The sequence below is a fragment of the Anneissia japonica genome, unplaced genomic scaffold (genome assembly GCF_011630105.1).
Source record: "Anneissia japonica isolate Jap-2015-1 unplaced genomic scaffold, ASM1163010v1 scaffold287711_len853857_cov187, whole genome shotgun sequence".
NCBI classification, from domain to species: Eukaryota; Metazoa; Echinodermata; class Crinoidea; order Comatulida; family Comatulidae; genus Anneissia; species Anneissia japonica.
Genome location: NW_022753410.1, coordinates 578,316 through 602,799, shown reverse-complemented (window position 1 = coordinate 602,799; position 24,484 = coordinate 578,316). Strand labels below are relative to the sequence as shown.

Genomic DNA, 24,484 nt, shown 5'->3' with positions numbered 1-24,484 from the left:
CTTATAATACAATACTTAATAATATATAAAAAATACATTCATAACATGTGCATAAAGTATATAAGTACGGTAGTTATCACCTATTTATCCAAATTATTAAAAAAAATTTTTTTATTGTACTGCTTATAAACAAAATTATAATAATAACTTTTCATGAAAACAATCTTGGAATAGCCCAAGTTGGAATCCTACACATTGGGATTATAAGTTGGGCACTTTCACCATAAAACCAGCCAGCTCAACTATTCATTGTGAATGATACGTACCCTGCCCTGCAGTCATAGGCAAGGTACTCTTCCACCAGACCATCGGATTCAAATATTTCCTCTTCTAGGTGTGGTAAGTAGGTTCCTCTGAGTTCAGGACTAATACTTATTGGCTCTATCTTCTGGCCAGTTACTAGTAACCTAGAAATATCATATAGACATAAAATTATATATAGAACAGTATAGAAGAGATAACTGCAATAAAGACACAGGGCAGAGATAATGTTAAATAGGCTCTGCAATGAAAAATGTGATGGAAGCTACCGTTTATTACTTTTGCAGCATAATAGGTATTATCAAAATATTAAGGGGCTAACCACAACGCGTGGAGGTGTCCATTCCACCAAGTGCGCCAAAAAATATTGTGCTAGCATTGGCTAGAAGAACCATGTTGCCTATATTTAAAACCCTCTCTGTGCATTTTGTTTAAAAAAAAAAAAAGTGTTTAAGTTGAATATTTAAAGCAGTGTACATGATCTTAATTTTTTTCTCTGCCTTGAATTCACCTGTATTATACCTGTCTGATATTAAATAACCTTACTACAATATTCTCATTTATTTTTCAATTGATTGATAACATGAAATACAATTGAACATACTCCTCAATGTCACTTCCACCAATGTCACCCTCATTGTCCACAACATCGAGCAGTATGCTACCAGTTGCCGGTCGAGGGGCATCTGCGGGGATGATCTCAAATCCATCGTCTAAAGGCGGTGTAAGTTGTTTACCTAACACCCTACAAAAGAAAGTGAGATAAGACAGTAGTACATGTAGTTCATAAATATATTTTTTAATCTCATACAATTGGGACCTTTGATATGATACTAATAATACTGTTTTGTGCTAAGCTAGTAACAACTGTGTTTTTATGTTAATATTATGTGTTTCATATAAAACTAGCATATCTAAATGATGTAGGTCTCATTATTATCCCATTATTATTCCTTTTTGATAATACAATTTCATGTGTATGTGTGTGTATATATGTGTGTATATATGTATGTATACATATATACATATGTGTGTGTATGTATATGTATGTATACATGTGCTGCGCACATGCATGGATACGCATGTATCTATTTTTAATGCAATGTGTAACTTAATGTAACTTATTGTGAATTGAGTAGTGCTTTTTACGCCAAATGGAACTTGAATTTCCATTTTTATTTGGACAATAAAGTTTATCTTATCTCTTATCTTATAATATTGCAAATGAGAAAACAAATTTCCAATGTGCATTTTGCTTGCATCCTTGAACAAGGCACTATATCTACATTGCTTCTGTCCACCCAGTGGGTACCCGAGGAGGTTCGAGTTGCAAAAATGCGCTGATATTTTACGAAGGAAACTATGGAATTTTCCCCTTAGGCATCGTTCCAATGGCTGGGGTAATAATGTGGAAATGTGCTCAGAGACTTAGTTGTATAGCATGCTATAAAAGCCTACATAATAAATTATTATTATTATTGGACAATAAAAGTTATCTTATCAGCAGATGACATGATTGCATCGACACATGCTCACCCTCTTATCTTATTTATATAATAAGTAAAAGAAAAATTTTACTATATAAAGGAAAATATTTAAACTCTGAAAGGTAACTTTAATATATTTTATATCAACTGTACATTAGTTAATGATAAAATAGTAGACACAATAACGAATGCTTCAACATTGATTGATCACCAAAATTTAAACTTCTTAATTAATTAATCACTCAGGCACTTAATAAACTTAACAAATTTCAATAATGATTTGCTATATTTACAGCAAATGATATTATTCTCACTTGTTTGATCAATAAATAATAATTTACAATCAATCAATTATTTAGTCAAATTCTACTTAAATAAATTAAATCACATGTCATTCCTTTATTGTTGAATAATCAATCCTTGTACAAAACTAATTTAATAAATATTAAATAATTAATTCCATATTTATGGAAATAATCTGATTTGATTTGAGTCTACACAGAAAATCATTAATGTAAACTGTACTACTATAGAGAAATAACAGGCAGTTATTTTTATTCTATTTGATTTCTTGAAAAATGTAGCGGCAATAGAGGATGGAGATTGAGAGGGGCATGTAATTCCCAATTGGATCCACCCCTGACTGTAATCGTATGTTTGGCTAAAATAAAGAATGAATGGTTGAATTAGTCAATATAGGCCTATTGCCTCAAAACCTAGAAACACTTCCACCCAAAAAAAAAAAAAGAAAGAAAGAAAGAAAGAAGATATTTTGTTAAAATTGTGAAATGTATTACACTTTAAAGATTATTTATTATTTCAAGTTATTGGCAAACTTTGCAAAGAATTAAAAAAATCTAAATCAGCATTCGATAGCCAGGCAATAACAATATCAAGTGTGGCATTAAGCATTCCTTTAGGCAACCAATGACACAAGATCAATTGTTTACGGTTTGGTATGTAATCATTTCAAATGTTTCGGGAATGAGATGGTATTTAGAATGCTTAGCTAATATGAGTACATTTATCATATCAACCAATACACTCAAGACATTAATGACATGTGAACATTGAATAACAGCTAAAAGCTTGTATGACAACATTCAGATTCATGTTTCAAAGATGCTTTTAACTGTGTGTGGTTAATTTGAGAAAAAAAAAATCTTTTAATATTCTAATTAAAGCTTTATTTACAGAAGTGAAAACACCATGTCAAAGGTATAATAAATAATGTGTTAGATTTCAGTAATCAAAACTTTAAGTTACCCTTTCCACATCACAAAATAAAAAAAAAAACCTAGCAATAATGAGCTTTACAGATAATTTACCAGAGACAGATTATTTTAGTCTTTATTATAGGACAATTACAATAATTGTGGCAAAGACAAGCCAAAGACAAACGAAACCAAAAAAGATTTTTAGTTATTACTGTACTACAGGGTTAAACATTAAAATGAGAGCTATAAAATGGTAAAAGTATCATTTAAATCTGACATTTCATTATGAAGTTATAGGAGTTTCATTATGAATTTATAACATGCAGCTGTGTAAAGAACAATACTGTATTGAGAAATCAACCTTTGAAGTTTGCGATTTCAGGCATTTCTCAGACAGATCATTAAAAATTGTTGTTTTAACATTGAAAATGGGGAAAATAACAACATAGCATGATATATAAAGGTTAATTTATTGGAATAAAATAGATTTTAAAAATTGACATTCCAGCATGTTTATGCCATTATCTCTGTAACATGGTTTGCGACGAGTGACTGGTTTGGCTTGTCTATGCCACAATTGTAAAAAAGCTAAAACATCTTGTTTTGAGTCCTGTCCTATATAAATGTTTTTAATAATTAAATAAAAGGAAAAAAAAACTTTCATTTTTAATAACCGAACTATGTCTGATTGACTAGCTTACCGTAGATGTGGAAATCTTAAGTTCCACTGTTGACATTCTGTGTGAAGTTGTGTCGTACTCTGACTTTTCTGACCCTCGTACAACAGCCTGTCTATCTCATCGAACAGTATCCGCACTGTTTTGGCCGCTTGCTTGTCAAACTCCTAAAGCAGGGAAGATTAAGAGAAAAATGCTAAAAGATGCTATGGCTACAGGCATCTACTGTTATTGACCATTGGACTGGTATCTCAAATTATATGGCGCTAGGTAGAGATGAAGTCAGTAAAACCAAGGGAATTCTGAAGCTCTTCAGTGAACATAAATCAGCAGGCATCATTAGAAATGGTTATATTTTTACTTCATCTGAGATTTGTGGAACAGATACAAAAGTTTATAGTTGATACTTTTTGAATTAATTTTGGTGTCAATGTGATGATGATAGATGAAGATGATGACATTGATGACAATGATGATGGTGTTGACGATGACGAAGGTAATGATGATGAAGTGATGATGATGACATCAAGCATTTACAGTACTTACAGTACAGTACATATGAATGTAATGACAATGATAAATAAAATGTTGATGATAATAAAACAATGATCAAGGTGATGACAAAGATTACAGGTATGTCGACAAGTCGTCGCTCACATCACGAACTAACAAAATCAAAGTAGATTGTGTTAGTTCGTGAAATCAAGAAAGCGCGTCAAAATACGCGCTGTTGTTGTTAACAAGTTTTTGTGTGGTAAAGAATACAAAATTGCTTGACAACCAATACACGCTCCTTTTGACGCGCTACTCTGATTTCATGAATCTACTTTAATTGTGTTAGTTCGTGATGTGAGCGACGAAGTATTATGCGACATTTTCCAATGCACAATGTCATTATATTATTATAAATATTATAAGTTATTGTCAAATAAAACGTAATATAGTGTGAATAAAACTTTGAAAGAAAATATGTCAAAAACTAAAGTCAAGGTGCAGTAATGTGACTAGTAGTACAAGTAGAGTGTGACAGGTTTATTACAGTTTTATCATCATTCCGATGTCAAACTCGCATACATCAACATCAAAAGCATGTTATTGCAATAAACAGTACTACAACACTATCAGAAGGTGATGTCTACCTGTACATCACCAAATATGGTGTTGAATTCCTCAGATGTCAATCATCTTCAGAGATGTTTATTGAACCTGGTCAACTACCCTGACAGCAGATGTTGACAAGTCTACGACCTCATTAAATAGAGCTCTTGAATTTCATGTTTGTAACTATTTTTGGAGCTTCCTTTCTCTAATAACATTCGATTTAATCCTGGGACAGTAAATAATACTGAGATTTCGCTAAGATTTTGTTACTAATGACTTGGGGATATAAATGCTGTTTTTCACATGTCTACTACTTTGCAGAGTGACAATCTGCAATCAAATAGAGTTGCAGTACAAGTTTTCAATGACATACTGTACCCAATTTAAAGATCTGTTTGTTAAAAATTTTATACACAATTGTTTGCCAGCAGTCTATGCTGGCTCCATTTAATCGCAGCCTTTGTGGGGTTGAATTTTTTGTACAGTAAAGCTGTGCGCTCACTGCGACGTTCATATGGGTTGCACGACAAATCCAATGCCACTCTCTCTATGCATTAGACATCGTCTGCTGATTGTCGGTAGCAGTTTGAATAGATCGTCATTAAAAACGATCTGTTATGCACGCGTCGTCGGGCTACGTTTCTCATAGAATTGCGTCTGACGACGACGACCATTGGGTGCGATGGCTGCCCGGCTTAAATACCGAATTAAAATGGATCATTTATTAAAGTATTATTAACAATCAATGTTCATTATATTGTGAGCTGTATTGTACAGGCATTCACAAAACTGGGCAAAACACATCATTGTGGTATCCATTCCGATGGAATTGAATCAAAGCTAGGCATTTTCACGGCATTCAACTCCATGGAAACAAATTATTATCAGGCATTCTCAAGGCATTTGTCCCCATGACAACAAACCATAAGTGGGCATTCCCAGATAAATCATCCGGGTAATCATTCAGACTTGGGAATAATAATAATAATAACTGGGAACTGGGTAGGCATACAAAAGTTTCAGCAGATGCATTGAGGGATGAACATCTAACTTAAAAGTTTGCATGTTTGCAACTTGGCAACAAATTGTCATACCCTTTTGTCGTACCATTCTGCAGGATTGTATATCAGACATTGTGATTATATTTAAAATTCTAATTACAACCGTTTGTTTATTGCAAAGTTATTAGCGATATTCAAAGATACATTGGAAACTTGTCACTCGGTATTGTTGAAAGTGCAACATATTTTTGGAATCTACAGTATCATGTTTGGGGCAATTACATGCATTCTAGCTTGTTCATACGTACACCACTGTTAAGAATGAAAACACCATTAACCAGTTGATTTTGCCTTGCCAAAATCCATCAACTCAAAACATTTTTGAATACCATTCCGAGGCAAAAGAAATTATCTACATTGTAGATACGTTGTTCTGCCCCGTAATCTTGCAGGTACGTTGTTTTATAATCACTAGATTTTAAGTTCTGTGCTTAAAGATAAGTGGTGCTATCTCCAAAATGACTAATTGTTGAGACCTGAAATTTTAACAGGTAATTCAGATGTGCTTAATATACTCCCAAATTATATTATTTCAAAATCGACAAAAATGGCCATTTTTGTCGATATCATAATTTTTCTTACCTCATCCCAACCATAGTTGGGCTAAGGTGGGCCCTCCATCTGTGAAAGCCCCTTTCTGGGTTCCTTCTTATTTGAATTCCTAGATCTGCCACTCGAGGCAAATCATAGCTGGGCATCCCAATGACTTCAAACCATAGTGGGTGCATTATTCCAAATTGGTACCAGGTTCACCCATACAGAAGATGCGTAGATGAGGATTATTATAACAGACATGCATAATATTGAATCCCACTTCGACGCTCGTTAGCATCTGTCCGTGAGTACTAATGTGGCAATATACAGCTTGTTAATCAGTTTCTTACGTTAAAGAACATTGAGCTAATGACGGTAGACAAATCACATGGGAAACCAATTAATAACCATGTATGCCCCAAAGTCTGGTTTCATACCGGCACCTGCCCAGCACGGAACCTGCATAGTGCATCAATGCTGCTATTGTACACGCATACTGATCACTCATAATTGGTTAAGTGTACAAACTATAGGACGTTGGGTTTCTCCTGCTGATTGATCCTATATATTTTGTGTGTTTGTTACACAGTCAATGACTACATCAAATTTTTTTTCATTATTACCATGTGTATTAAAAATATAATTTCAATTTGACAAGAGTCCAAGCTTCTTCATTAAACTTTTCTTTTTATAAGAACCAGTAAAATTTTGCCCAGGCTTAGTGTTCTTATTTGTTTTGCTGTTTTCAGACTCAAAATATTCTTAATTTATTCTTATTGTTATACTTTTCAAATATAGAAAAAATATTATTTGACGGCAGTATATTACTGTACTGTATTAATTTATAGAGGGTATTATTACGTAGTCACACTAGCTTCTCATAAAGGTACAGATAAGATTTGTTGATTTTCCTTTAAAAAAATAAAAAATAAATAAAAACCTCATTTGGTATTTTACCTCAGCCTCTTACTTTGTTCTTATTCTTTAAAGTAATTTCAGCCTCAAGTTTGAACAAAAAAAATTGATGATAGGTATGAAAAAATTTGCTCTACTAAAACTTTATAAAATGTATTGTTACTTGAAGAAATTCATCCCTTATTACATTTAAAATAAATTTCAAAAAATGAGATATCTGTCTGTGCGTTTCAAGCACCAGATGTTCTCTAAATATAGAAACTCATTTGTAGCAATGTAGTATAGAGCAAGGGGATACGACAGATTTATGTACATTTTTATGATTTAAGTACTATAATCTATGGTTAGGTTTTAAGATTTTAATTTATATACCATACTTATCTTTGTGACTTTTACTGGTTGTTTATAGTTACTACCAAAATTTGTAATTTTTAATAGTTGAATTACACTATGCTTTTGCATATGCATGAAAAAACACAGATCATACTTTTATTGTTTAGAGAAGAAAAATGGTAGTAGTAAAAACATGCAAATAGCATTAATATGGGGGAGATCGATTAGATTCCGGAAGACTTTGCTTGCTCGCCGGAGGGCAGGAGGCCATCCCAATTTCAGGATAAATTCACCCCTAAGGAGGCCGTTTTCTTTTTGTCCATTAGCTTTTTCATATCAAGTTGTTATTCAGGTAACACCATACCTGATTTACACAGAAATGACAGGACTGTTAAAAAAAAAAACACATTTTTTTTTCCAGTACCACAGAAGACTTGCATGTAAAGGTGATCAACTAATAACTTTTTTTTATTGGGCCTGAACATAAGATTAATATGGTTTCTAAGTATCAAGGTCATAGGTTAAGTAAAAAAATAATCAACCTATTATATTACCATCAAATTTTATTCTATGACTAGAGGTTTTGCCAAAAGATTGCACGTCATAGTACAGCATAAGAAACACTAAACCAATTATCTAAAGCACAATAATAAAATGGACCAATAAGGAGCATGATTTCATCCATTACTCATAACCATGACAACCACTTGTCATAACAACTACTAGAAATGAAAATCAGCTTTTATACAGTAATGATGTCTTGTTGTAATTGTATGCAATAATGCCAAAACCAATCAGGACTAAAAAATGACTGGAGACTCTAATGTTACTTTATGAAGATGACACAACTAATGTGCTGATTACTGTACAGAAGAGAAGAGTACAACACGAACATCAAACAATAGAATCCTGTCTTAGCTCATTATCGTTAATGTACATTGCTCGTTAGTGTTATCAATTCTCTCATGATAATTTGATAATCCTTCTTGACACGATAATTTTTCAGGAGTATTGTGGCCATAAACCTTGTATGAAAACTCAATGCACAGGCAGATGAACTGGGGTGTCTGCAATATTGTTCACCATATCAAAAGAGTACAGGGATGTAGTTACAGTGGGTGGGGGAGGGGGGCAACCCAACCTTGAAGTTTTCCACCCAGTCTAAAGCTAATTTCATTGACCCCCACCGACCTTTATTAAGCCCCTTGCCCAGGGCTGGAAAAAGTGCACGAACCGCACCACCGGAGGCAACATGAATGTCCCTGAGGAATTTTGGGGAAAAAATTCCAAAAAATAAGCTGTTGGGCTTTATCGTATACAGATAACATTTGGTGCAGGAGGCATTTTCGAGACAACTTTCATGGGCGGATGCGCAAAAAATTATTTTTCAGGCATGCCCTTGCCCATCCTTAAAATTCACTGTTAAGTTATTAGAGTTTACCAATGTTATCCCCCACTCACCCTTAAAATGTCTATCACTCATCCTCAGGAGTTTTCTACAGACTACAACCCTGTGAGAATAGTTTGCCCTCTAGTTTAAGACCACCTTTGGGATCTGAAAATTTGGGGTGGTCTCTCAGGGTTCGGTTGCCAATTAGAGGGTTAATGCTAAACCAAAGATTGAAGATTGTTATTTAGATTGAAAATAGAGGGATCTCAAAATTTAAGGTGGGTCTCGGAATTATAGGGGTCTCAAATTGGAAGGTACACTGTACTGACAAACAAACGGAGTGAAATTAAAAAGTAAAAAAAAAAGGATAAAATTAGGTTTTCTGGGAAGGGGAAACAATCCTCCACACACTCCTTCAAGATATCATTGTACACAAACTGTACTGTACACATTGATCGATTTCAACGATCTTTGCAAAAAAATCAATGATCAAGTATGAATATTCATGAGCGTACAGTAGATCGCAATGTAATTACCATACACATACAGTAGACGTCAATGATCTATTATATGATGAAAGAAGATCAAGCGTGAAGAGCACAGGCAGTCCTATACTTACATACGCCCCCAACGTAGAAACTTTTAATAATCATATGAACAAAGATTGACTGAGGATAATGGTTTATGGTTTTAAAATTGTAAGTCTGTGTACTGTATTATAGGTAGGTGTTGAGATGTATGGAAATGCGAAAGATAAAAAAAACATAAATGCAGAGGCATTAGATGTAAACTTAATGTGTGGGCCTGGCAGGTAACGACCGAGCTGAAATAAGCCACAGACAAAACTGCAGAGCATAATGAAGGGACGTATCCTTAACTTATAGTACAGAGCTTTAGCGATGATGGATAGACTATGAGCCCAATCACACTAAAATAGTTAGACTTAGGCCTGCCTCAGGCTCACATTTTATCAAGCGTGAACAATCAATAAATATTAAAATGGCCCAAAGCGACCTCAATTTGGTCTGACTTTAAAGTCGGTTCAGGTATCGCAATGAGCCAACTCATCTTCATATCCAAATGCAAAACGAACCTGGGTCGTCTAAGTCACCTTGATAGCGGTAAATTTTGACATCTTATAACATTTCATGCAAAAATCTGGCGCAAAGAAGAAAGTGTGAATAGTCGCAGTGCGACCCCTGAGCCGACATAAAATACTGTGAATGGAATGGTCATTTTGAGTTTGTCATAGTTAAGGTGGCCCTGGGCCAATATAGTAAGTGTGAATGGGCTCAAAGACGAGACTTACATCATATTCCCAAGAGAAGAGACTGCTCCTTGCAGAGGACACCTCAGACGTCCAACCAGTGGAGGAATCGAGGTTGGTGTTGATGAGTTCACCAGTCATTGTCGGAGAGGATCTGCCGCTAGATGAGGGTGTGACATAGTTTGAGATTGCCTCCTTCATGTTCTGAAGGTACTGAATCGGAAGCGTGTCATTGGGCTTTTCCGGTAGGGGGTGGTTTTCCGCCCTGGAAGAAATACCCCTCCTGCAAAAAAAAAAAGAGAAAATTATATCAGTGTACATTTGGTAATTATCCTAAACTCGTGTATTCAGTCAAATTCATATCTTTTATCGATTATTGACCCACTGTAGGACAAAGGCCTCTCCAAGCTGTTATTGTTGGTTGGTTGAAAGATTAGTAACATTTCAAGCATAGACATAAAATTTATGCAGATCAATAGTTGATAGCATGTCGCAGGGGTTTCATTAGTAGCCTGGTAGCCGGCAACTTTGTATGCTTTTTCATCGGCTATTTTTATACCCCACTGGGAGCTAAGTCCCCCGATCCCCAGGAACTCTCCTGTAACTCTTACTCATTCATCTTTTTTTTTTTTAAACAATTAGCAGCATATATAAACTTCATTGTCAATTGAAATAAACAAAATATTAAACAAACAATAATTTATACTTATCTCTCACAAACTATCATTGAGTTTAATTCACTTTTATTAAATTCTAAATGGTTTATAAAGTCACTAATAATATCAGTCACAAATATAGGTTTGTCACAACTGCTTCTTATTAGGCCATATAAAAACAAATTATTAGTTTATCACATTATCTAAGCTGAAAAAGTAGTTAGGAAGGGGGGGCTATATTTTTATTTTTTATTTTGTTAAAGCCAATTATCACCCTTGGGTTGTTAGCTGGTGCATTGATATTTAAAGTAAAACATGATTGAGAAAATAAAAACAATTGCTAGTGATTATTTACTAAAAATAAAATGAAACAAAAAAAAAAAAAAAAAATAAATGGAGGGAAAAGATTTTTTTTCCCCAATTTTTTTTTTTTTTTTTTTAATACCACAGAAGACATGCATGCGAGGGTGATAAACTAATAATTTTTTTAATTGGGCCTTATAATGGAATGGGGTCCAGATAACAAAAACTTATAATTTCATACAAAACAAAATTAAATGAAAATAAAAATTATAATGAATTAAGTACAAGGAGCAAATTTAAATTAGATCTTTGAAAGATTTTAAAGCATGTGAATGTATATTTATAATTAATTAAATTATATTCCTTTTTTTGAGATTTGACAGTTTATGATTTTCAACATTCAGACTCAGTTTAATTAAATAAAGCATGATCAAGTCATGGACAACTGTATATGCTGGAGAAGTGACATTAATCAAAATAATATAGCGGTTATGTAAATTTGAACAATTGTAAGCAGCACTCTTATGAGTAGTAATTCAAATTGTGCACATAGCCACTTTGATACCATTTATTTGTAGACATGTATACAAAACAAATATCTAGAACGAAAGCTGTCTTTAGAAATTAATAGCTAAATTATAAAGGCGCCAGGGAGTAAAGTACCAGAACACCGCTCTGAAGCTGTTTTGAGCCGTAAGATATTTGACAATATGCTAAGTGTCTCGTTTTCGATGACTTACAGACTGCCAATTTATGGATTGATATAAAAATAAACACAGTATCACTTATGCTGGTTAATTGGCGAGAAAACAATACCACAATGTATAGAAAAATAGTAAATAAAAAACATTTTTTAACCAATATACGGAAATTTCCAAACTGCGTTTAGGGAAATTTCAAAACTACAAGTTCGAGTTTTTGAAATGTCTATATGCACGGTTTGAAAATGTAATTATGAGGTTTCAAAATCATCGTAATTCAAAATTCTGTTGTTCTAAAAAACAGTAAAATACAATGATATTTCCTAGTGATCACACAGAGTAACTCACACTGTCTTACAAAATGTGAGACAATTGTGATGGTAAACTTTTTAGGTGTTACTGACTTTTCATTAACCCAACTTTTAACTGCCAGACTTATCGCAACTTGCAAATGTCTGCGGCAGAGTTACAAAAAGTTGCAACTACCGTAAAATCTGGGTAATGAAATTTTGAGAATCTGGAATGGAAAGAAATCACTGCAAGTTGCAACAATAGATTAACATAAAAATGATAACCTCTAGTAGAAAGACATAAAAGGTATAAATCCTACCCAACCACTATCAGTGAGGTAGCATCCTTATTCCTAATCACTACTCTTGACAAAGGTATGTAATGAATGTACATATCCAAACTCATCCTCATCTCAGCATCATCGTCCCATAACTAAACATTTTTCTGTGAGTTGACATAGCCTAGAGCCAGTTACGGACTGGCCTAGGCCTCACATTGCAGAATAAAAGAATAGCAGAAGAACCTTGAAGACATGTGCTAACAATAAGGCCAGGCTATGAAACAAAATGCCCTGCCTAGCAATGTCATCAAAATAATCTTCCTACTACTAGTATAAGAATCAAGGAGAGGAAGAAGATTTGATTGGACAGAATGCTGCTTAAAATCTTGGCAAGTAATATTGGACAACAGCTCTATTGATTGGTTGATATATGATATTCCCTTCGCTACTGTACGGCAGAATAACCAAAGATTGTAATTATACATAATGATCTCTTGATCATTTTTTATTTCCTCTCCCGAATTCATCTCGTCTAAAAATACAAAGCAATGCCGCAGACATCTTAGTTTCCCAGAAAGTTCATCAATCAATCAATCAATCAATCATTGAGTCATTAATTTTTGAAGATACCAATAAATTGATTGTTACTGTATGATAATGAGACCTGATGAAAAACAATACTTATCTTGGCAGTGGTTCCATAATTTAAAGTAATAAACTAAGTTTATAGTGATTAATCCAATAATAAAATATTAAATAAAATAAATACAAATTAATAAACATTGGAAGCATGCAAGCTATTATTTTCTTTAATAATTATTACAGTTAATATTATTATTTTAATTAATAATATTTAATCAAAATATGAAACATGAAAAAATTCATATTAATAATAAAAAAAAACAAAAAAACAAAGATTAAATAATGATTGAAAAAAAAAACCCCAGTGTTGGGTTTTAATTGGGAGTCTGATCGCTTGGTTCCTCTAATAACCCTCATATTAATATTATGATTGGTTCATGAGATCATGTGAATATAGGACGGTTTGTGATTGGTTCACATACCAACGATTGTTTTGCATAAATAGGTGAGGGGAATTTGAATTTATTTAAGTTTGGTACAGCTCTTTAAGACTGAAGTTTGTCTTACTTCCGTCCTAGGCGTCATAATTGCCTGTATGTGTTATGTGGATTGCTGAGAACTGAAATAAACTCAGAATTTGAAGTTAAAGTATATTTGTGTTGGCTGAATTAAATTGAAGACGTATCTTACTACTACTGGTGTTGGTGACAAGGAGTGTGTTCTAATTGTGTTATCAATTAGTAACAAAGTGATAAGAAGAAAAACTATTGTATTAATAATACAAGAAGATGAGAAGTATTGATGACAGAAGACAGTAATATTACAGTATTACATTATGTGGTGACAACTACGTTATATGGACTGTATCTGTATGTGTCTGTTATATTTTGTAGTTAAATGGGTGGTGCTACACTGTGGCTACCGTAACCAGAGACGCAACCAGAGACCCAGCACAAATTTTTAATTTCCAATTGAATGTGGACCAATAAAGAATTATTATTATTGTTATTATATTATTATAAAAAATATTACAAATTTACAAATTATTACAAATTTTTATAAGTTAGATCAAAGTAATTCAGTTATTTGCTATTTAACATTCTATTAACTACAAAAATTCCTAGGTACAGTATTGGTAATGCAGACTTCTCAAGTTCGTAAAATGCATTTCCGTAAAACTATGTCTTCAGATTTCGTAGTAAAGGAACAATTTCCGTAGTACCACCTAATAATTTGCCTAGAGTGCAAGATATAAGCATGGAGTTATAATTATTTTGAAAATGGGCCCGATCGTCCTGGATCCGATCCTCTTTGGGCCCGATTGTCTGTAATTCAATCCTCTCACTAATGCCATTCCACGAACCAACTTCAAAACTATAGTATTGGCAACAGATCTTTACACATTTGCAGCTACTACTCTCTGGAACTCTCTACCATTACTGTACATCTTAAGCAATCTTCTACAATATCCACTTTCAAAGCTTAATCATTATTTTTTAAGGAAACTTCATAACTTTCGGTCTAAAGTGCATTTGATTTTAAAATTGTTTTATAATTTGCGCTATATAAATTCTCAATTTATTATTATTATTATTATTATTATTATTATTATTATTATTAATTTGATGTGGAATTTCAAACAAATGGGACAGGGTGAAGATTTTCAGGCCACTTTTGTTTAGTTCTCACAACAATTTATAAGTAATCCGACAAGTACAGGTATGAGTTGTCTATGGACAACGTAACCAAAGATCCTGATGGAAAAGTCATTTGTTCTGCAATTCTACAGTATTTATTTATGGGTTTAGGCCTAAATTTATGTAGTATTTCCATACATCCGTAATTAGGTAAAATTTCCGTAGAAAATAGGCCTATGGAAGTTCCGTAATAATTGAGAATTCTGGTAATGTATTTTGCAGCCATAAGAAAAAATCTTGTGCTGCATGTTTTGAGCCCATGACCCTAGTAATGGAAGGCAAGCATCTCAACTAGATATTCATTGTAAACTCAATACAACACAATTTAAATATTACTACTTTCTGGTAATGGTACTGGTACGGGCATTTATAATGCGTTTCTTTCTTATGGTTATAAAGCGCAGTTCCTTTCCCTGGTCATTGGGTCCACATGCTTTAAGTGTTGCTGCTGGTAATCAGCGCAGGAGCTGGCTAACCCCACCAGGCACTTATTTATACTCCTGGGTGGAGAGAAGCAAAACAGATAAAGTGCCTAGTTGCTCAAGGACACAAGCGAAATGCACTGCGACGGATTGAAACCTCGACCTCAAGGTTGGGAAACCAAACCGTTCCCATTGCGCCAAACCGCCTCCTATAAATTTACTACAAATATACACAAGTTAAATATTGCTACAACTTCACTAGTATAAACTCACTACATACAAATATGAGTTTATAATACGCAATTCAAATATTGAATTGAAAGTTCATTTGCTCAAATTAAAAGCGTAATGAAATACGACAATTTGCGTCTTATCACAGGTCTTTCTTTCAGTTGACTCTAGACAAACAAGAGAACTAAGCTGCTGACATCCTACTCTCAATGTTTGTTGATGAAATTACTATCAAATGTCAGACTCCAATATTGGAAGACAAACTTAATGTCCAAATGTCAACAAATGAAGAAAACAACAGGCGCTTTAATATGCAGTATTATCATCGTAATGTTTACTTCTGATATTTGTGCAAGGTGGTCATAAAATACCAATTTACATTTGAAACCTATGCTTAAAGACATGTGTGGTTATTATTATATACAATGTAAAACTTGGGTTCAAAATGCATCAGTATGTCATGTTCAGTGGGCGTAGTTGCAATCCAGAGACTGAAAAACAATTGAAAATTACCAATTTTGTTACTACAGTACTTTAATACTAAATAAATACAAACACATAATAAGTAACTAAATCCAAATTCATTATCATTAATAACACAATGGAAGTTCCCCCGCTGACCTAAACAAGTTTTCAATTTCACTCAATGGTAATTAAGATAAGCAACTAAAGGCCGATTTGATACATGTTGCCATGGAGATCAAAACAAACTTGCGGCGTCAACGCCTACCAAAATGACTTTATGAATCGATGATTTCCATACTACAAAAGAATGGACATGCTTACTGATAACAATTCTTATTAGTTTAATTAATTCAATTTCAAGAATAAGCTTTTAATTAATGCATATTACAAGGATATTTATTCACTGATTTTTTAAACCTAGCATTTAAATCAAGTTAATTTTATAAGACTAAATAAATAAAAGTCTGCAATTCTGCAGAATTTTCCAAGTACTTTGTTTGCAGGACAAGCATTCTCTCTGGCTAGTTTCATTACACCTCCTTCTGCAGTTTTATGCTTCAAATTTATATAATTAGCCAGAAATATACATATCTTGTTTTTAAAGATTTCAAGGCAAAGGCGGGCATAATAAAAATAAAAATTTTATTTTTTCTAAAAAATTTTTCATGGTGGTTGGTGCGCTAATTGGCCAAAATAAAATTATATTTTTTATTAAAAATCACCATTATAGGTGGTGGGTTCACTAAATAAGGTATAAAAAAAGTTTTGCCTAAAGAATTTTAGGGTGTTGTGTTTTTGTGTTTAATTTAGTTTCCCTTTCTACCGTAATCAGATCATAAATTAATTATGCCCACTTCACTTCTAGTGAGCTATTGAGTGGTTGTTACTAAATGTTGGGGGAAAATTCTATATAAAAAAAAAAATACAATTTTAAATGAGCTTAAACTTAATGGATTAAATTTAATGCACTGGTGAACAAAACTACTATAGTATGCTCACCATGGTTTCATCAAGAGACGAATGAATATTTCAACATGATACAACCAAAGAATGCCTTTACTTAACCATACTGATATAAACTACAGTAAGTGATCCTTTCAAACGTCCTCCAATTTCAACACCCCTTTCAAATGTATATTTGCGTTTGTTTTTTTGCCTTTTCTTATGATAAAGCACCACAATGTTTAACATGCATCAATGATGTGTACATGTTTTTGATATGGTATAAATTGCCGATGAAGAGGACGTTATTTACAAGGTTGAGTCCAATGAAATTCAATAGTGTTAAAAAAGTATACTGTACTGATAGTCTCCTCGGGTATTGAATGCCGATAAAAGTGATAATGCGGTGATACATTACACCATCAGCCTCTCATTAATGTAAAACCACTAAGGAGAAATTTACACATCAATTCTACAGCGATAGCATAGCTTAGCATCAGACTTGTTTGTTTCGATGGATTATGACTACCTTATATATAATGCATCAATAGTTGTAGATCTATACCTTTTATTCTGATTAATTTTGACATTTTCATTCAATTAATTTACAATGAAATAGCTAAGTTGTTGATTGTATACACTGTCCAACACAACTAAGCATTGAGCATACAGTGCAGGGGTGGGAATAAAATGAGTGGGAGGGCATAGCAAATACTGTGATTGAACATTGCGATAGCATAGGAAAGGATAATGTTATGGTTGCGAAAACAACCACCCACTGTTAACGTGAGAAGTAAATGGCTAGGAAAGGAATTACTACGATTGTTCAAAATAGTATTTATTTATTTACTTATCCTAGCGTTCTCCTTGGATTGTATGCTTTGAAATTTAAGTGATCCTTCATAAACCTTGGCTGGCACTATAGCAGCGTAGATTGTGGGTCGAAGACCATCATGCATACCTAACCATGCTGTAGATACGCAGGGGCCTATGCCTAACATTTATCGGAAAATCTTAATGTTTGCGACCAGTATTCTTTACATCATTAGCAAATAATTAAGTTTTGAAGTTTAATTTCCAATGAATTTGGTATACTGTAGTTTAGTAGAAATTATGATGATCTTTACAGCAATAACAAGTGACGACCGCCATAGCAATCTCCAAGTAAAACACCGCTGTGCCAGTCAGCCAATGTTTATATCCAACACCGAAGTTAGGTCATGTGGCACCCATTGCCGATTTCTGATATCTACCTTCCCTACTGTACAATGACCTTAAAACTCTACCGAACTTTTAACTTTAAAATTACAGGCTAACTAAAAGTGAACATTATATAAACTGTTTTTGTGATATGAGCTTTTAACTAGTTGTCCCGGGTAAACATCGTGTGGAAACGTGTGCGTAAAATTTTACATTTGTCGTGACTTTACTTCAGATGGAAGGTCGTCCGAACCTAACTAAAGTGTCCTCATTTTGTTTCAATTAAACCAAACAAAGCAATGTAACATTAAACGACATTTACACCTACATAATGGAACAGTTTTCCATGGTTGTATTGATTCTTTCCAAAAAAAAACCAAAAACACTATCTTATTGTAACTTTACTTGAAAACAATACAAGGCACTGTGTGATAATTGAGTATGCTCATTATTGATCTCTTCACTAATTATACAAACACAATCCATGAAATCTGTCATAGATATCTTGCTGTAATTTCCTTGGTACAGTTGTCGGAACAAACAGAGTAACACACGGTAAATATTTGATATTGGTATACTCGGCCTCTAAAGCACGCTTTAGGAAGTAATAATCATCCATATTGGAATTTGCATTTAGACATTTAGTTAGTTAATAACAGATATTAAAGGCAAAGCTACCTCTACTCCATCTTAATCGATGTCGATGAACTCTGAGTGGTATAATATGAATGGTCACATTTGATTTGACAGAGTTCTAAGCATATGGGAGAGGGAGAGCCTAAACTCCACATGGCATTAAATCCTGAAAAATATTGACAGATGTACTATTTTCGCCTGCACAGTGGGCTTTCGAATTCAGGGGGTGCCAAGTCTCTCGGCAATTGGCATGTCTCTAAAGCTTTGTCTACACTATCAAATTTGACATGACAAAAGAATGTAATGTGCCCATATATGGGTATGATGACGTCATATCACAAATTAACACATTGTATCAAAAAAAGTTGGTGTTCAACTCTATGTTCCATGACGCTTTTTTCGATAAAATTTGATAGTGTAGACAAAGCTTAACGCATTTCTGGGAGCAAGGAAAAATCTTCCACTTTTAAAGTTGCCAGGGGCGGAGGGGAGGGGGGAGCTACAACAGTCTCAGAATACTGTAGGTGAGTAGCACATGCAACATTGATTTGCACTGAAAATTTTAAAACTTAGTGGCAAAACCCGGAAGGGGGAGGGGGGCTTCTACTGGATCCACCCCGGTTGTAAAATATGAAAGCTGGTTAAAGACCACACTTCCTTAAATCATAAAATATGTATTAATCTAATATTTTTCAACATTTTTAAAAGTATTTTATGCCTATTATTATTTGAATCACTTATGTATTTATTACATATTCAGAGTCCTTAACTTAATATACAAAAATAAAAAATAAATGAATAAAAAAACTATCACAATGATTTCCAGAAGTATAACTTATTAAATTTAAAACTAGCAATTAAAATATATAACTTCTGACATCCTGAGAATAAATCATGTATAGATTAGAACACCATGTAGGTCACCTGGGTACAAGGAGTGTATAACAAGTGTTGTGGAATTTAGGGTGTTAGGCTACAGGATAGTTGTATGTTGAACTTTAAAATTGTGCTAAAGTGTGGTTGACCACAAAAATATGTGAGATGTACTATACAGCTGTTTTGCAACCAACAATAAATCATCTGGTAATGAACTACAAAATCCTAACAACCTTGATAAAAAAATTTGACCAAAACCTGACTTCACAGTAGCTACCTAAAAGATAACTTGTAAATCTGTCTTCCACAACATATATCAAAATTATAAAACTTTCCCAGGCTCAGTGTTCTTATTTTTTTTTTGCACATTTCTGGCTCAAAGTGTTCTTATTTTGTTCTCAGTTTTATACACACTTTACCATCGTGGAAAATTATTATTGTACAGCAGTGTAGAGCCTATATTACTGTACTGTATAACAGAGGGTATTGCATAGTCACACCTACTGAAAATAAGGTACAGAAGGTATGTTGGTTTTTCTATTTTTTTTGTTTTTTTTTGTTTATAAAAATCTCAATTTGGCATTTTACCTCAGCCTCAATTTGTTCTTAATTTTTTTGACAATTTCAGACTCAATGTTCTTTTAAAATGTGTTCTTATAAAAAAAAAAATGTGTACACTACACAAATTAAATTTCTTGCCTGAAGTAATCAATGCAGAAGTAAATTATATCATATATCAAAATAAGGACGACTTTATTATAATTGATGTTCTATATAGATCGCCTGTAATTTTCCATATCAAGTTCTATCTAATGAATATTCATAAAATTCTCTTATAAGATTTTTTAATGAAAAAAAATTAATGGCAGAACCATTGTGAATATGACTGCATTATTTATGGTCGAAGGATGAGATAGTATATAAATTAAAGAGCTTGTTAGTAAAGAATTATTTAATACTGTATCAATAATAAATTATTGATTATATTTTAAATACAGACTTGTAGAATATGGCATCTAAAACAGCCTAATTTGAAAATGTAAAGTTCTATCACAATCAGCCTTAATAAAACAAATGTATGGGGGGAAAAGGAAAAAAAAGTAGGGAAAGAGAGGGAATGGGAAGAAAAGGAAAAGTAGAATGGAGGAAATGATAATGGAGGAAAATAAAATGAGGAGGAAAGCAGAAGTACTGGAGAGGGAAAAGAGAGGGAACCTCCCACCATGAAATATTTTACAAATAAAAAAATAAAAATTTCAATATAAGAAAGCCCATTCATTATCATTACTAGTATCACTAATATTATATACTATATCATGATTATTTCCATTACTATCATAATTATTATTAAATTTCACAGATGAATTCAGATTAAGTATTTTTACTTATTTACTGCTAGCCACAGTATCGATGTTCTCAAATACTGATATTACATCGTTAAAAATTTATGTTGAAAAATTACAATTCATTTTCGAAATGAGTTAAAAATTGTACGTACACAGATAGTACAGTTGCTAAGCAACACATAGCTTCCCTCTGCGAAGATGGTAATGGAGGCCGGCCCTTAACATTCCCTCGATGAAACTGCTGCTGAAAATTCAAGCCAATATCTTTGGAATATAAAGTCATCCTCAATGTTTTTAAAAGCTGCATGGGAATAGTATTACAAAAGAAAACACTGTATATATCCAAGAAACTGTAACAAACACTGTACTATACAATGAGCTGTATAAGATATCTCTTTGATAAACACTTTATAAATCCTTTTTCCATTTCCTTTAAAGACCTCCTCAGCATTAAACGTAGTAGACACGACACATTAATATGGAAAAATTGTACTGTATAATAGCAAGAAGAATCCAATTTTAGTTTAATCAGACTCAGTAAATTATGTTTTTCTTCACACGCTATCCATGAGTATTGAAAAATCTTCCATTAAATATCCATGCAAAATAATCAAGTATGTGCGTGCAAGCTTAATTCAACGAAGAAATATCCCTTTATAGAGAAAGACAGCCGGTCGGTTTGAAGAATCAGAGCGTTATGAACTTCAACACGTTTACATTATCAATTTTTCATAATAAAAACCGTCAATGACGTGAAAGACACAAAAAAAGTAGAATCTCGTCTGCACTTTCCTTCCCTTATTACTTGCGTAATAGAGTGTATAATGTCCACGCTTTTATTAAGCACCTGGATTAGAGCATAGCCTACTAGTGTTGAACTGTTACTGATAGTTTCTCAGACATCTAACATGCTAAATTACTCATTCGAAACGAACAAAAAGAATTCTCCATCAAGGAAGCAATATAAGGTATATTAATCACTCGTATAATGCGGTCACACACATCAAAAGACAATTGGATAAAAAACAGCTTGAGAATGACTTGATGGAAGAATGACTGTTGCAACATATTACTATGGATTCATCAAGACATTACTATGGATTCATCAACACATGAGTGCAAGTTTCCGCGCAAAGGCGAGACGTCATGAAGGAGGAGAGTACTTTGTAACTGCTTCAATAGTAGCTTCAATATCAATTCACGAACCTGGTGATCAGACGCCAATTCTTGTTGTTAGCACCAAACTGTACGCACGCTTTAAATCAATAGTTCTGACTGCAATCTGCCGTATATTAGTTTCTTCATTGTTATTCTATGATATTTACACAATGTTTTAAACAGATCAAATATATAATCAAAACAGGTTTGTTTTTATAAATTATGCTTGAATCAATTCCCTTTCAGGTTTTTCTATATTTTCTACAATACTCCTTTAAAATACAATTGATCGAAAGTCAAGTTAAAAGGTAGAGTACAGTCACTAGCTAAGCCTACAGTTTACAAACCTAGAAATCACTGGCAGCAGGTTTCACAACTGATGTCCATAAGCACTGTATGCTCAATAAGGTATATTGTCTTCAATGAAATCCCAGATGCAAAAACTGCAGTAATCTTAAAAAGCACCAAAGATATTCCGTATCTTAAAAATTGATCAAGTTTTTGCAGTTGTTTATCTACATACAAACAATATCAATAGAGATATGGTGGCCACATAATTAAAAACATCTATTCACTAATGCAGCTACTGTATGTATGTAGTTTATGGGCAAATGTTCACAATTTTTCAATGGGTATACAGTATTCCAAGGCCAACCTACTCTCCTCCAGCTATCAAATACCTTGGATTATTGATATCAGCCTCTCTTATCTTTGCACTCAATCCACTGAACAAGAACAAAGGCTCAACTTCAGCTTGAATTAATGTCAGCTACAACTGATGGGGCAATTACTCTCACTTCCTCGTTTCTATGGCAACCCACGTCAACTAGTACCCACGTGAGAGCGTTGAAACAATTCGCCAACACATCTGCACACAGAATTTGCACATAAGATGACGCCTCTGCATTTAGCTTTGTTTATACGTTAATTGCTCATTGTGCAAATGAAGGTTACACTCTATGATGTAATTTATATTAACATTCACAATGCAACCTTGTAAGGAGTATGAAAAGTAAAATTTTGCGCACGAAGTATAATCATACAGTTCGCCTGAAGTGCAACCTGATGTTTTCCGCTTAATTGAGCTCAGATTTTCTTCCCCAATCTTAAAGTATAATCAGAGAGATCTTCAAATATGAAATACTAACAACATAAATCCCAATTGCAACATTTTCCAATTCATTAAAAAACAATATCACAAATTAGTGCTACAGCAGTATAAACCTCTTAACAAACCATTTGTTGTTTCGTTCTGCTTTTTAAAGTATTCAGTGCCAAAAAAATTTCCAAACCAAATTTTCTCTTCAGGCAACGCACAAGATAAACAACTTTGTGTGTTCTGTTCAAGAAAAAATTAATCAACCCATCTCTCTTGTCTCAAATAACCTTATCCAAGGTAATTTGAAAACAACATATGTAGATTTTTTTTCAAGATAAAAAATACATACGTCATAAAGGTATTATCAACAAATTGATTTTAGCCACAGGTGTGAGTTATTGTTACTGTTATAAATACTTAATGTATCACAACCAAGACGACAACTGAATGGTGCTGAGTCGAAATCCAGGTTTGCGATGATGCAGTCGTCTCGAGCAAGGAATGAAGACAATATTACTGTAGATTGGTGTGTACAGTAGTAGAGTCAACGAAGTCACAATCCTAAGATTGACCGAATGCTATGGATTTTTTTCTATAGGCTTTTGCTACAGAATCAGCATTCCCCAACAAAATACTACCGTAACTCTTGGTTCTTCTTGTTCCTTGTCACATAACACTTAATATCCATTTGATTTTTGCATCATTTAAGCATTTTTAAGAAAATTTTAAAATTTTTAAAGTTAGCTTCTGCAACGAAAATATTTAGATATATTCCGTACTGTACATTTGTTTCCTTCTTTGATTTCAATAACGCCTTTAAACATGCTCCATACATAAATGTACGCATCAACTCTTCATCATCAGCAGAGGAACTGTACTGTATTATCCTTAGTACATGCACATGGGAACAGTTTTTGAGCATCTTTTAAGACAGCTGGGTCGAATTAACAGCGACATTGAAAGCACAAAGCAACATCTAGCCAGGCTATAAGCTAATCAACATTTTAGGTCGAATGATGAAGAACCAGGCCTGTACTTAAGAACAGAACCTGCTGTGCTGTAACTAGCATGCCTCTAATCCAAGCCTAAAGTAATCAGGGACCGCGATTTATCAGCTGCGCAACTACCCACTTTGGTCAATTGAGCACGAACTGAACGGAGTTGTAAGCCACTGGCCACAACAAACCTGATGTACAATCAGAGAGATGAGCTTAGACTAACAACTGTTAAGCTCCAAATTTCTGCATCAGCACTTTAGGTAACAGTAAACCTGTATAATAGTTGTCCGCACTATGACAATTAAGTATAATACTTGGTAGCAGTGCTGATGAAATCTGAATCAAGAATCCTCATCAA

At 33.5% G+C, this 24,484-nt stretch overlaps 1 protein-coding gene across 2 annotated transcripts in view; it reads right to left on the bottom strand.

The window, feature by feature from the left end:
* Nucleotides 1–23,133, bottom strand: part of LOC117122844 (protein FAM149A-like) — a 31,837-nt gene extending 8,704 nt beyond the window's left edge. The window contains exons 1-5 of one of the 2 annotated variants that reach the window (XM_033268595.1): nucleotides 21,024–23,133; nucleotides 10,286–10,526; nucleotides 3,667–3,809; nucleotides 866–1,006; nucleotides 267–407 (exon numbers count right to left, since the gene is read on the bottom strand). In XM_033268595.1, the coding sequence (XP_033124486.1) occupies nucleotides 267–407; nucleotides 866–1,006; nucleotides 3,667–3,809; nucleotides 10,286–10,526; nucleotides 21,024–21,178 (821 nt within the window). In that variant the 5' untranslated portion in view covers nucleotides 21,179–23,133. Of the gene's footprint in view, nucleotides 1–266; nucleotides 408–865; nucleotides 1,007–3,666; nucleotides 3,810–10,285; nucleotides 10,527–12,513; nucleotides 12,654–21,023 lie in introns of those variants that run through there. The other variant, XM_033268596.1, reaches the window with a different exon arrangement.
* Between the last annotated feature and the right edge of the window lie 1,351 nt (nucleotides 23,134–24,484).